At 46.9% G+C, this 14,533-nt stretch overlaps 1 protein-coding gene across 1 annotated transcript in view; it reads right to left on the reverse strand.

Moving 5' to 3' along the window:
- Positions 1-635: 635 nt before the first annotated feature.
- si:dkeyp-68b7.12 (rho GTPase-activating protein 30) overlaps positions 636-14,533 on the reverse strand; it is a 19,112-nt gene continuing 5,214 nt past the window's right edge. The window contains exons 6-14 of the mRNA XM_061254458.1: positions 14,137-14,244; positions 13,161-13,279; positions 12,671-12,836; positions 12,412-12,509; positions 11,340-11,411; positions 9,823-10,548; positions 7,811-7,917; positions 6,424-7,103; positions 636-4,266 (exon numbers count right to left, since the gene is read on the reverse strand). Of these exons, the coding sequence (XP_061110442.1) occupies positions 2,355-4,266; positions 6,424-7,103; positions 7,811-7,917; positions 9,823-10,548; positions 11,340-11,411; positions 12,412-12,509; positions 12,671-12,836; positions 13,161-13,279; positions 14,137-14,244 (3,988 nt within the window). The 3' untranslated portion in view covers positions 636-2,354. The remainder of the gene's footprint in view (positions 4,267-6,423; positions 7,104-7,810; positions 7,918-9,822; positions 10,549-11,339; positions 11,412-12,411; positions 12,510-12,670; positions 12,837-13,160; positions 13,280-14,136; positions 14,245-14,533) is intronic.

A 14,533-nucleotide genomic window follows, 5' to 3' on the forward strand; every position in this document is an offset into this window, starting at 1 on the left:
ATATTCCACGACCCGGACAGTGCTGCCACCTTCTGGATCGGAAGGGAACGAGCATCCTGCAAAATGCTCGGACACCTCTTTTACGGTTGTGGCATCGGGGTTGTGCTCCAAGATTTAAGAATGGAAAAGTGACCCCGGGTATATTATTTGGAGGTCGGTGTAGAAACAGACAAAGGAATAAACCATTTACCGTAAACCATATAAGAAAACAACACATTTTGCAGATTACAGCTTCCACCGACGTCGAGACGGTGAACAAAAATAGGTGCTGTTCTACATATACGAGCCGGCTCGTGCTGTGACCACTTCCCCATACGGCTGTAAATGTTATGATCAAGTAGAGGTGCAGAAATTCAATCAAAAGCACGAATCCTTGTGGCAAAATATATTTTATTCGTTTGAAATTGCTAAAACATGTTAAAAACGACTTTGAATCGCGAGGGAAGTACAATATTGGGAACGCATAACACTTCTGAAAATATATCTTTTTTTTTTCTTTTTTTTTTACACATTTTACAGTAAGAACGCATATGTAATTCAGAAATAGATGTTCAAAATGTATATCTTGGTCATAACAGACGTTATGGTAAAAAAAAAAAAAAAAAAAAAAGATAGACATACTGGTACTGAAAGAGGCGATGCCTAAAATGACCGTATCAGAGCTGTGAAGCTGTTCATTCTATGCCTAGCATCCAGACTACAACACATGTTTATTTAATAGAAACTCCAACACTTAATACAGCTAAAAAGAAAACATCATATAATCACCTTTTTGAAAGTTTGCCACTGTGTTGATGCATGTCATTATTACAACATTCAGTTTACTGATTGTGAACATGTACACTAAAAGCTGCTCTTGTGGACCTCTCCCTTTCACAGGAAATACACAATGGAGGTGAGATGCCACAGTTAAAGGTGATCGCCTGGTTCAATGTCATTCTGACATTTTTTGGGAGCTGAATTTTTCTAGATTTCAGCTCCAGTGAGCCCAGTGTAGTCTAGTCCATATTCATTACATTACATTACATTAATGGCATTTGGCAGACGCTCCTATCCAGAGTGACATACAGTTGATTAGACTAAGCAGGAGACAATCCTCCCCTGGAGCAATGCAGGGTTAAGGGCCTTGCTCAAGGGCCCAACGGCTGTACAGATCTTATTGTGGCTACACTGGCATTCGAACTACCAACCTTGCCTGTCCCAGTCGTTTACCTTAACCACCATGCTACAGGCCACATATTCAATTCCAATACATAATATAAACATGTTGCATTGATCACTGAGAAGATTTAATCCTGAGGTTGCACAATTCAGCAATCACATGACAACCCTGCTGGAAAAAAAAACGCTCAAGTTAGGTTTTGAAACAGCTGGTCGCTGTTCCACATGGTTTAGCTGGTTGACCAGTTCAGACCAGCTCCCAGCTCAAAATGGTTTGTCCAGCTCCAGCTAGGTTTTGAAACTGCTGGTAGCAGGTAATTTTGAGCTGGTAATAGCTGGATTTTACAGCAGGGTAACTATGGTAGGCATGTGTGCCCTTCCCATTGACACTTTATAAGCCGTTTATTGAAGTACAGACTATTATACAAACTTAATAAATCTAATATTTCACATATAAAAAAGAAAAAAATTGTTTAGGGAGATGACCAAGTACTTTATTTGTGCAACTATAAAATTGCTAACAACTTCATTTTATAGACCGAAGTATGAAGAAGTGTTCAGTATTTATTCATTCTGTTCAATTCTTATATGGCCCTGCACTACATAACAGGTAAATCACTGCTGGGTTGTGTTCATCCCTGACGAAACGCGGCAGAGCGGTTATTAAAACGGACACATTGGCGCATCGTTATGAAGCCTGCTTCATTATTGATTTGGGCCAAGCCCCCGACACACCCATTAAGCATGTTGCAAAATGTTGCACACCGTTGGGAGAAAACATATCGCTCGACCTGGAAACTGTACCAAAATGTAGCAAAACGCACATCGATTCAACATGGCCCAGGTCAGGTCAGTATTCAGAAAGAGCTGGAAATTCAACTGGAGTCAGATAAAGGGGGGGGGGGGGTGTATTTCACAATAATAATAACAGTGGGGTTGTGGAATGTGCTATTTAGAAGGTTATGCCAATTATATCTGAGCTCTGCCCTAATCACTGTCTTTGCTTTTCTCTCTTTCTCCCCCACCCTTCCTCTCTCTCTTGCCCTCCCTCATCTCATTTCTCTGTCCTTTTGTCACCACTTTTCCATCTCTGCACTTCATCGCCCCTCTCCTCTTTTCTCATTCCTGCCATTCCTTTTCCTCTTCTTCCTTCCCCCTCTCTCCCCCCCCTCTCTCTCTCTCTCTCCCTATCCTCAATCTTTTTCTGCTCCTCTCCTACCATCCATCTGTCCATCCTTCCCTCTCTCCCTCTCTCTGCCCCTCTTCTCCGTCGCCCTGGCGACGGCCACGTCGAAACACACGCTCCCGCCGCTGTTCCTCCTCGTGTCCTTCTCCGCACTCCTCCCTTCGTCCCCCCATCTCTCCGACTCTCCCTCGGTGTCCCCGTCCTTCTCCCGCTCTCTCTCTGCCTCTCGTCTTCTCTGCTCCTCCCTCTCTCCCTCTCCTCTCTCCCTCTCCCTCTGCTGTCGCAGGGTGAGGGCCGTCAGCTTGCACTGCTGCGGTTTGGGCGGGACCACAGGCACGGCCTTGGCCTGGTGCAGTTTGGGCGTGGCCTGCTTGGAGTAAACCAGCGCTCTGGCCACGCCCGGCCCTGGGCCAGGACACCGCCCCTCCCTCTCCCTCTCACTCTTGCCCTGCCTCGCCCCCTGCTCTCTATCCTCCTCTCCTCCCTTATTCCGCTCTTCATCCCTCTCCCTCGCGTTCCGCTGGGCCTCGTCCTTCTGCGGCGTTCTGAGATCCCTCCCTCCTCTTCCCTCCTCCGGCCCTCCCGATGTCACTGCACTCCTCTCTTGTCTCTCCTCCATTTGTTCCTTCTTTCCCTCTTTCTCCTGCGCGGCTGGCTGCTGGTGACTCTCCTGTGCCTTCTCGCTCCCTCCCTCAGCAGGTGGGGCCGGAGGTTCCTGGTGCGGGGGAGGGCAGGCGAGGGACCCCAGCGGGGTTTCGGGGAGGGGCGGAGGACAGGCCTCAGGGCTCACGGTGCACTCCATCAGCTCTGCCGCCGGTTCGGGGCCGTTGACTGAGTAACCGTGGCAACCCTCTGGGCCCTCTGGGCTTCCGTGGTGACTGTCGGCTGTGCCCCCCGGTCCAATCTTCCTGTGCGGCGCCTCTCTGTGCTCTGTGGAGCTGCGTTCGGTCGCGTGGTCGCCCTCCTTGGGCTCTGTGCGTTCAGCTGCGTGGTCTCTCTCCTTGGGCTCTGTGCGTTCAGCTGCGTGGTCTCTCTCCTTGGGCTCTGTGCGTTCAACTGCGTGGTCTCTCTCCTTGGGCTCTGTGCGTTCAGCTGCGTGGTCTCTCTCCTTGGGTTCTGTGTGTTCAGATGTGTGGTCTTCTTTGGACTCTGTGTGTTCAGCTGTGTGGTCTCTCTCCTTGGGTTCTGTCTGTTCAGCTGTGTGGTCTCTCTCCTTGGGTTCTGTGTGTTCAGATGTGTGGTCTTCTTTTGACTCTGTGTGTTCAGCTGTGTGGTCTCTCTCCTTGGGCTCTGTGCGTTCAGCTGTGTGGTCTCTCTCCTTGGGTTCTGTGTGTTCAGATGTGTGGTCTTCTTTTGACTCTGTGTGTTCAGCTGTGTGGTCTCTCTCCTTGGATTCTGTGTGTTCAGATGTGTGGTCTTCTTTTGACTCTGTGTGTTCAGCTGTGTGGTCTCTCTCTTTGGGTTCTGTGTGTTTAGATATGTGGTCTTCTTTTGACTCTGTGTGTTCAGCTGTGTGGTCTCTCTCCTTGAGTTCTGTCTGTTCAGATGTGTGGTCTCTCTCCTTGGACTCTGTGTGTTCAGCTGTGTGGTCTCTCTCCTTGGGTTCTGTCTGTTCAGATATGTGGTCTCTCTCCTTGGACTCTGTGTGTTCAGCTGCGTGGTCTTCTTTGGACTCAGTGTGTTCAGCTGTGTGGTCTCTCTCCTTGGATTCTGTGTGTTCAGATGTGTGGTCTCTCTCTTTGGGTTCTGTATGTTCAGCTGCGTGGTCTCTCTCCTTGGGTTCTGTGTGTTCTCCCTCTCTCTGTTCTGGGGCACTGTGTTCAGATGTGTGGTCTTCCTCTTTGAGCCCCTTGCCGCAGTCTTCCTCATATTCCTCGTCTTCCTCACTCATTACAAAGCCAGATTCTCTCCCAGCACATCTGCAAAATGAGAGGCAGGGGTCAGAATGGAGAGCCAGGTACAGCACACAAGCCCTGGGATTCGTGCAGCCCTCCCCAGTTGTACAGCAGTGTTTACTTCCTGTTGTGTATACCTTTTCTTTTCTTAAAAAAAAAAAAATTTCCCCCTTTTTTCTCCCAATTTGGTAGCCATTTGTACCCCGTCTAATTCAATTAAAGCTAGTATTAGATACACCGCCCACACCCCGTCCCTTGGCGGCCCTACGGAGGGCAACACGCCTTCTTCAAGCCGTCTCGCCACATGCTGGTAACCGTGATTCCGAGGTGCCCAAGATGCTTTTTTGTGCGGCAATCTACTAACCCTACTAAGTCCCTCCCCCTGGAGCAGTGAGCCAATTATGCTGCTCCAGCCGGCCAAACTTGGCTTTTTTGGCAGGACCGAGAATCTAACCCCAGTCCCCGGTGTGCAACCGCAGCGAACTGCAGCCGCAAGTCTGCTGCATCTTAGCCTGCTGCACCACCGCGGCCCTGTGTATACATTTTCTTATACCCTTGATACTCTCCTATAACTGTACAGTAGTACGTTTATTATGCAGGCACCTTTATCCAAATGATGTACAACCCAAAGTCTATACTGAAGGTCATTAGAACAACTACAGAACAGGTTGGATAAGGCACAATTCACATGTAATGTACCAGTTGTCTACAGCCATGAACATCAAGTCTAGTTCACATGGTAAATAGTCAGTACATATAACTTACACTGTATGTTCTGCACACTGAATTGCATTATTAACACGTATCTCCACTGGGAATCGCATTTACTCTGATTGCTACACAGAATCACATTTCTTTATTGAACTACATTGACCTAGTGGCTAAGTTGCTTGACTGGGATCTGTAGCTTGTTGCACTAATATAACATTCAAACAAAGGTTAGTTTTAACGTAAATTCAGAAGTACGCCAGAACTTACAGTAAACTGGTTGCATGAACTGATTTAGTTTTACAACATAAAATCTTACTCCCTACTAGGTGTAAAGTCATTCCTAAAACAGCCGTTGTCATGCTGCATTGATTTGAAAGATGAGAGAACATGTTGTTGGAGGATAAATTCAGCACTGTATAAGCTAGTGGCGCATTCTCCACGATAGATGACCCCTTTAATTTGTATGATTATATTACATTTCATGGCATTTGGCAGATGCTCTTATCCAGAGTGACGTACAGTTGATTAGACTAAGCAGGAGGTAATCCTTGCCCTGGAGCAATGCAGGGTTAAGGGCCTTGCTCAAGGGCCCAAAGGCTGTGCCGATCTTATTGTGGCTACATTGGGGATCAAACCACCGACCTTGCGGGTCCCAGTCATGCACCTTAACCACTACGCTACAGGCTGCCTATGATGAGAGTGACATGCACTTGTGCTTTTGTTTTCGGCAAGCAGAGAACAGGAATTCATTATTACGTAAATTATAAGAGGTTATAATACACATACTCTATTTTAATTGTTGGAGAGCAATACATATAAAAAAAAAAACACTGTTAAGGCAGTCCAAATACGTCCACTAAAAGCCCATAACGAGTCACCAGCCAGAATAGGTAGTGGTGTTAGTTAGGCAGCCATTGCCATCGAATAACTTAGCCATCGTATTACTTGACACTTGACGTTAGAAGGGCATGAGATGCTAATAGTGATTAAAAAAATTTACACGATTGCCAGTTGGCCTGAATATAGAAATGTCATTGAATGCGACAGTGTTTCGGCTCACGGTCAACTTAGCTAAGATGTAGCATAACTATGAATTGTCTAACCAAACAAAGATACAACTAGTTACAACATAAGAACCTTACACCCTACTTTTCACCCTAACTTGCGATCAATACTGGTGCAACAGGCTGCTGGAAGGTTAGTGGTTTAAACCTCAGTGCGGTGCAGCCATAATAAATCAGTGCAGCTGTTGGGCCCTTGAGCAAGGTGTTTAACCCCACAGTGCTCCAGTGGGGATTGGCCCCTGCTTCTTCGAATCAATTGTAAGTCACTTTGGACAAGAGCATCAGCTAAACTGACTGTAATGCAATGTAACTATTTAAGAGCAGCCAGTATGCAGACTCACATTCTGCTTAAAGACCACAATACCTTTGCCCTTCGCTGCAGTACAGTTTTTCTGTGGTAACTTACCCGAGTTCATGCGCGTCGTTCGTCAGGGCGACTGGGTGGTCTCTCTCTCCATTGGTTGTATTTGCAGGTGTCTCTTCCTCCTCCTCCTTCTCCTCCTCCTCCTCCTCCTCCGTCTGCTTCCTCAGTTCCAGGCTGTCTTCTTCCTCACTGCCATCGTGTTCCACCATCTCCCTGGGTCTGGCCAAGGCCAACAGCCAATCCATGTCCGGGCTGTGCTCATGTTCCCCCTCTGATTGGCTAAAGGCATTGGCTCTACTCCTGGCATTGGGGCTGGAGTGGGCGTCAGTGTCCTGCCCCGGTCGTGCAGTTGGATGGGCGCCGGCGTTTTCGGCCATTTTGTGTGTCTCTGCCTCTCCCTGGATCCCCGCCTGGAGCAGCAGGCTGGAGGGCAGGCTGTAGAACATAATGTCCTCCTCTTCATCACTTCCCTCCTCTTCGTCTTCGTCGTCGTCCTCCCCCGAGGAAGAGGAGGAGAGTGCTGCCAGGAAGGGCCGGGACTTGTAGGGCAGGCTGAGAGACTTACAGGCTGAGTTCCCCTGGGGGTCGGGGGTCAGAGGTCGGGGGGGCTGGAGGGGCCGCTCTGGGGTCAGCATGAGGGAGGAGTGTCCTGGGTAACCAGACTCTTCATCATCATCATCCATCTCCTCGTAGCAAGGGGGCTCCACTGAGAATTCATTCACCTGGGAAAACCAAGTCAATCAGTCAAGCAATCAATTAAGTAATAATTCTTGCCAGGTCATGCAGTGGAGGCAGAAACTCTTTGGGGGTTTTCAAGACCAGGCTTCACATGGTGCTCAATACTACCTAAGGTAAATTAGGTATACTTTAGTGGTAGGTAGAAAAATGGCAACCATTGTTGGGCTGAATGGCCTTTTCTCATCATTGTGTTATGTTAATCACATGTAACATTACTGCATGTAGTTACCTGTTAAACTAGGTGTCGGAAACTAGCTGTACTGTTGAGGAATGGGGCTTTATATTGATACAGAAAAATACACACAAAATGTGCACAAAAACACATTACACAGGCAGACACAAACCCGCAAAACTGCTCATGTGCAAAAACGGAAAATTAGCCATGAAAAAACATTCGTAAATGGAAATAAAAATAAGAAACATGCCTCTCCAAGAAACAATACAGTCTTTTATAATTTTATAATAATATAAAATAAAAACCAAGATGATAAGTTTCTTATTATTTTAGTTTTCTGTTTTTATTTTTAAATATGTTTAGGCATCTCAAAAATAAATGAAATAAAAAGTAAAACAGATAAACTAAACTGAACTGGAATAGAAATTAAAAAATAGTATGTAGATGAAAATGGAAATGGAAAAGACTAATCTAATAATCTTGTACATACACACACATACACACACACACACACACCTGATTATATGCACTGCTGTCCATGAGGTCCAGGAAACCAAAAGTGTCCTGGAAGTCTAAAGGGAGTTGTGAGTCTTGTTCCTCTCGGGGAGATATCCCTTTCATATCTGTAAAACATAATAAGAAGTGTTACAAAATCGTTCCATCTCTACCATAGACACTACCGTGATCAAAGAGAGTCAGTGTTACTGAAACATTCCACATCTACCATAGAAAGAAATGAAACAGTCAGTGTTACTGAAACATTCCACATCTACCATAGAAAGTAATCAGTCAGTGTTACTGAAACATTCCAAATCTACCATAGAAAGTAATCAAACAGTCAGTGTTACTGAAACATTCCAAATCTACCATAGAAAGTAATCAAACAGTCAGTATTACTGAAACATTCCAAATCTACCATAGAAAGTAATCAAACAGTCAGTGTTACTGAAACATTCCACATCTACCATAGAAAGTAATCAAACAGTCAGTGTTACTGAAACATTCCACATCTACCATAGAAAGTAATCAGTCAGTATTACTGAAACATTCCAAATCTACCATAGAAAGTAATCAAACAGTCAGTATTACTGAAACATTCCAAATCTACCATAGAAAGTAATCAAACAGTCCGTGTTACTGAAACATTCCACATCTACCATAGAAAGTAATCAGTCAGTGTTACTGAAACATTCCAAATCTACCATAGAAAGTAATCAGTCAGTGTTACTGAAACATTCCAAATCTACCATAGAAAGTAATCAAACAGTCAGTGTTACTGAAACATTCCAAATCTACCATAGAAAGTAATCAAACAGTCAGTATTACTGAAACATTCCAAATCTACCATAGAAAGTAATCAAACAGTCAGTGTTACTGAAACATTCCACATCTACCATAGAAAGTAATCAAACAGTCAGTGTTACTGAAACATTCCACATCTACCATAGAAAGTAATCAGTCAGTATTACTGAAACATTCCAAATCTACCATAGAAAGTAATCAAACAGTCAGTATTACTGAAACATTCCAAATCTACCATAGAAAGTAATCAAACAGTCAGTGTTTCTGAAACATTCCACATCTACCATAGAAAGTAATCAGTCAGTGTTACTGAAACATTCCACATCTACCATAGAAAGTAATCAAACAGTCAGTATTACTGAAACATTCCAAATCTACCATAGAAAGTAATCAAACAGTCAGTATTACTGAAACATTCCAAATCTACCATAGAAAGTAATCAAACAGTCAGTGTTACTGAAACATTCCACATCTACCATAGAAAGTAATCAAACAGTCAGTGTTTCTGAAACATTCCACATCTACCATAGAAAGTAATCAGTCAGTGTTACTGAAACATTCCACATCTACCATAGAAAGTAATCAAACAGTCAGTGTTACTGAAACATTCCAAATCTACCATAGAAAGTAATCAAACAGTCAGTGTTACTGAAACATTCCACATCTACCATAGAAAGTAATCACACAGTCAGTGTTACTGAAACATTCCACATCTACCATAGAAAGTAATCAGTCAGTGTTACTGAAATATTCCACATCTACCATAGAAAGTAAGCAAACAGTCAGTGTTACTGAAACATTCCACATCTACCATAGAAAGTAATCAAACAGTCAGTGTTACTGAAACATTCCAAATCTACCATAGAAAGTAATCAAACAGTCAGTGTTACTGAAACATTCCACATCTACCATAGAAAGTAATCACACAGTCAGTGTTACTGAAACATTCCACATCTACCATAGAAAGTAATCAGTCAGTGTTACTGAAATATTCCACATCTACCATAGAAAGTAAGCAAACAGTCAGTGTTACTGAAACATTCCACATCTACCATAGAAAGTAATTAGGCAGTCAGTGTTGCTGGAACAATAGGCAATGGGGTTCTAGAACACTGAATAAAGAAAACTCTTCAAAGGGTTCATAATACAGTTGCGCACAAAGCGGCAAAAAAACCGCGTCCTGTATTTTCCTCGCGGAGGATCGACGGTAAGTGGATCTCACTCACCCACGTAGTCGAGGTCCTCCTCAGCTGCAGCTGCCTCCGCCGGCTCAGTCTCCTCCTTCTCCCTCTCCTCCCCGCCGCCGGCCTCCCTACCCTCCTCTAACCTGGTCACCGCGCTTTCCTTTCCCCCCGCTCCGCCCTCCCTGCCCTCCTCCCCCTGTCCCTCTTCCTCTGCCCTCGCTTTCCCGCTCTCCTCCCCCTGTCCCTCTTCCTCTGCCCTCGCTTTCCCGTTCTCCTCCGGGTGAGGCCCGCCGCCACTGTCCCTCCGGGCGCCGCCCCCGTCCCCGTCCCCGTTGGCCGCCGCCTCGTCTTTCGGGGCCGCGCCCTCCTCCACCCTCGCCCCGGCCCCGTCCCTGTTGCCCGCGCCCTCGCCCTGCCTGAGGGCCCCGCCCAGCACCAGGCCGGAGGTGATGTGGAGGGGCACGGTGACGGAGATGGGCCCCGAGATGTGCATCCCGGCGCGGCGCTCCGCCCTGCTGGCCAGCGCCGGGGATCTGGGCTGGGGGGGCTGGCCGTCCGTGTGGTGCTCCCCCCCGGAATCCAGCCTGCTGTACGTCCCCTGGACCCCGCCTCCGCTGACCACGCTCACGCACGCGCCCCCCCCGCGTCGGTACGTCACCGCGTACCCGCTGCCCGCCCCGCCCAGGCCCCCCCCGGCGGGGCCCGTCTCGCCGCTCGGAGCGGGAGGGGGCTGGGTCAGGGGGGAGGCGGCCGGGTGCTGTCTGGTACCTGGGCGGGGCGGCGGAGGGGGGGGGGGGGGGGGCAGGGCCGGGGGGGGCGGGGATAAGAGGGAGAAGCAGAATTAGAAACAGTGCTGCGCATTCTGAGGTATAACATTCATTTTTTGTTAATTTGCCAAACGTACCCTAAAAGTATGGTAATGTTCTCTTTGGGTACAAATGAGTATGTTTTACAAGCAAAAACTTTTGCATTTGCACCTTTTTAGGGACTTTTTGTACCTTTATTTCCGAGGGAGCACCAATATATAAGCAGTGCCCTCAGGCCTGATGCACTCTGGGTATCACGGCACTGAACACATAATGAATATATGTATAAAGTGGACTCTTTTGTGTTGCTCTAAGTGTGATGCTCTATTTCTCAGCATGCCTCACACCCAAGGCTAGCCACACGCTTGGTAGGTGAGTATTAGCTTGTTTTAATTGGTGTACCCAGTGTACACCAGTTTTGCTTTCATACCACATAAAGATAGTTGCCTCTAGTAGCCTATGAACAGAAATGCAAAGGGATCGCTAACTACAATGGAGTAACATTAACTCAAAAAAATTACAATTCAGTTACAGCCACCAGACCGCTAGCGTCCCCCGTGCGATGTGCTCTTGTGCACACCCTTCTGTTTAATTTACTTTTCCTGTTACATTTTGAACAATGATGAAGAATTTGGAGTGTTTCTAAGACTGTTGGCCACGGGGTGCGGAATGAAGGGAAGCCATATGAAAGGAAAGACGGAGGGAATGAGGAGGAATAGAGGGAGGAGGAAGGTGGGGAAAGATTGTTTGTACCTTCCGGTGTGTAGGGTACGGAGCTCAGGGAGTCCATGCTCTTTGCAGGCCTGAGGCCCACCTTCTCTTTCTCTGCAAGGAGACAGAACTTTTAGCACATCAGCATAAAGCAGGGATGGGCAACTCCAGTCCTGGAGGGCCGGTGTGTATGCAGGATTAACTCCAGTCCTGGAGGGCCGGTGTGTATGCAGGATTAACTCCAGTCCTGGAGGGCCGGTGTGTATGCAGGATTATAGCAGGGATGGGCAAATCCAGTCCTGGAGGGCCGGTGTGTATGCAGGATTAACTCCAGTCCTGGAGGGCCAGTGTGTATACAGGATTAACTCCAGTCCTGGAGGTCCGGTGTGTATGCAGGATTATAGCAGGGATGGGTAACTCCAGTCCTGGATTTTGCAGCCACCAGTTAGCCGGGCTCAATCAGCTAAGTAGCCACTTGCACCATGACTGATTAACTCGTAAATTAGACTACAGTCGAATGCTACAAGACAAGAAGATTTATCAGATGCAGTTTATATCACGGAATGTGGCTATAAATGACAGATCATGTAAATGATTGGGCTAATTAAATAATTAAGAGCAGAAGTTGGTCTGAAATCCAGAAACAGATACGGTCAGCCTTGTCCATCCCTGATATAAATCCTGCTTTTCAATCACAGGCTGTAGAAAAGAATATGGACCGAGTGTCTGTAATGTCACCCATGGACTATCCATGGGCTTGTGGAAAAGCATTTTGAAACCACAATTGCGGCTACATTTTCCTAAGGTATTGAAAAACCAACCCCCTTAACATTCCTCCTTAACGTTGACTTACAAGTCGACACAAACGATGCACTTTTTTCTTCTCACCGACAACCAAAACAAAAAGCTCCCCCAAAAAAATGTCCTGCACAAAAACGGTTCACCGACTACGGTTTAGTGAATGCTGAATTCTTGCAAACTTTGATTCAGCATGTCACTATAAAATCAAACTTTCCGTGTTTCAGCAATGTCACTGTAAGTCAATTTTTCAACGTTTCAGCACGTCACTGTGAAAGCATGGCGATGCGTGAGATTGTGGAAGCTAAAATGGTACCTTTGCCGGTGGTTTTGTTCTTCCTCCTGGGGTCCTGGAGTCTTCCTCCCAGGTTGAAGATTGACTTCCACTTCCTGCCCTTCAGAGACCCCTTCCTCCTGCAGAAGAGGGGTCAGAGGTCACCGGCGAGCTCACTGTTTATCGGTGCCTTTACATTTTGGCACTCTGCGGTGCGGCCTGCTTTCTTTGCAGTAACTATGGTTACGGAGGTTGGTGCGGAAACGTGTCAGGCGGAGGGGGGAGTGGGGGTGGGGCATACTTGTCGGTTCCCTCGATGATGGCGTGGTACGGCCGCATGGCGGGGGGTCCGTTGCCGGGACTGAGCGTGCTCGGAACGTTGAACGGGATCGCTCTGAAAAATGGATCCTCCTGATTGGACAGGATCGAGGGGGAGGGGAGGGACTTCCTCCTCTCAGGGACTTGGCCTTCCGAGAGAGACAGAGTAGGAATCAGTGTGTGTGTGTGTGTGTGTGCGTGTGTGTGTTGTGTGTATAAAAGGGCAGTCTGTATTGTAGTGGTTAAGGTACATGACTGGGATACGCAAGGTCACCGGTTCGATCCCCGGTGTCGCCACAATGAGATCCGCACAGCCGTTGGGCCCTTGAGCAAGGCCCTTAACCCTGCATTGCTCCAGGGGAGGATTGTCTCCTGCTTCATCTAATCAACTGTATGTCACTCTGGATAAGAGCGTCTGCCAAATGCCATTGATGTAATGTAATGTGTAGTGTGTATATAATGTGTGAGAGTACCTGGGATTGGGAAGAGCTGGCTGACGTGTGTGAGGATGAACTCCACCACGATGGACTGCACACGAACCTCCATGAAGGCTGCTGTTCCGTTCAGCCCTGTAGCCTCGATGTCCTTAGACCTGCATGTTCACACACACACACACACACACTCACACACTGTTCCTACAGCTCACACACACTCACATACTGTTCCTAGAGCTCTCACACACTCACACACTCAATGTTCCTACAGCTCACACTCACACACTCTTCCTACAGCTCACACACACACACACAATGTTCCTACAGCTCGCACACACACTGTTCCTGCAGCTCACACACACACTGCACCTATAGCTCACACACACACTCCACCTTCAGCTCACACACACTCGCACACTGTTCCTAGAGCTCTCACACACACACACACACACACTCCACCTTCAGCTCACACACACTCACACACTGTTCCTAGAGCACTCACACACACACACACACACACACACTCAATGTTCCTACAGCTCACACACACACACTCCACCTTCAGCTCACACACAATCTCTCCCACACTTTTCCTGCAGCTCACTCAAATGCTCACTCATTCATTCTGTTCCTATCGCCTACGAGTGCTAATTTCCTCATATCACTTATGAAATGACCTGAGTCAGCCTACAGTGTCCCACACGTCAAGTACTTTCAGACATTCAGCATTAAAAACCCACCGGGGCAAATAAGGGTAACAACAGGCAGTCCTGGAATGGAATGTGTAGATCCCTCTCTCTCTCTCTCTTTCTCTCTCTCTCACTCCCTCCCTCATGTAGCTGTGGTGTGTAGATTTGTAAGTGAAATGTTCATTAAAGGATGTCAAAACTCTCGCTCTCGCTCTCCTTCCCCCCACTCTCTTCTCTTCTCTCTCTCTCTCTCTCTCTCTCTCTATCTCTCCTTCCCCCACTCTCTTCTCCATCTCTCTCTCTCTCTCTCTCTCTCGCTCTCTCACCTGAGCAGGTTGGGAGCCCAGACGATAGCCAGGTTCCTGGCGTGCATGTTAGTCTCTGAGGCGAAAGTCGCCATCTTCACCAAGTGACGCATCAGATACTCCAGGGTCCTGAGGGTGAGATGAAAATACAATATAAAGATCTTAAAATTACGCTGAAACAGCACAAGCAGTGCATGCAAGGTAGAATTAGTCATTACACACATATATATATATATATGTACATATACATTACAAACATAATAGATATATATATATATATATTTAAAAATACACACACAGTGTCACATCAGTCTTTTACCTATAAAACAGACACTGGAAGGTTGGTGATTCAAGCCTCAGTGTAGCCACAATAAGATCAGTGTGCCTGTTGGGTCCTTAACCCTTCATTGCTGCTCCA

Source organism: Conger conger, chromosome 9, assembly GCF_963514075.1.
Source record: "Conger conger chromosome 9, fConCon1.1, whole genome shotgun sequence".
Taxonomy (NCBI): Eukaryota; Metazoa; Chordata; class Actinopteri; order Anguilliformes; family Congridae; genus Conger; species Conger conger.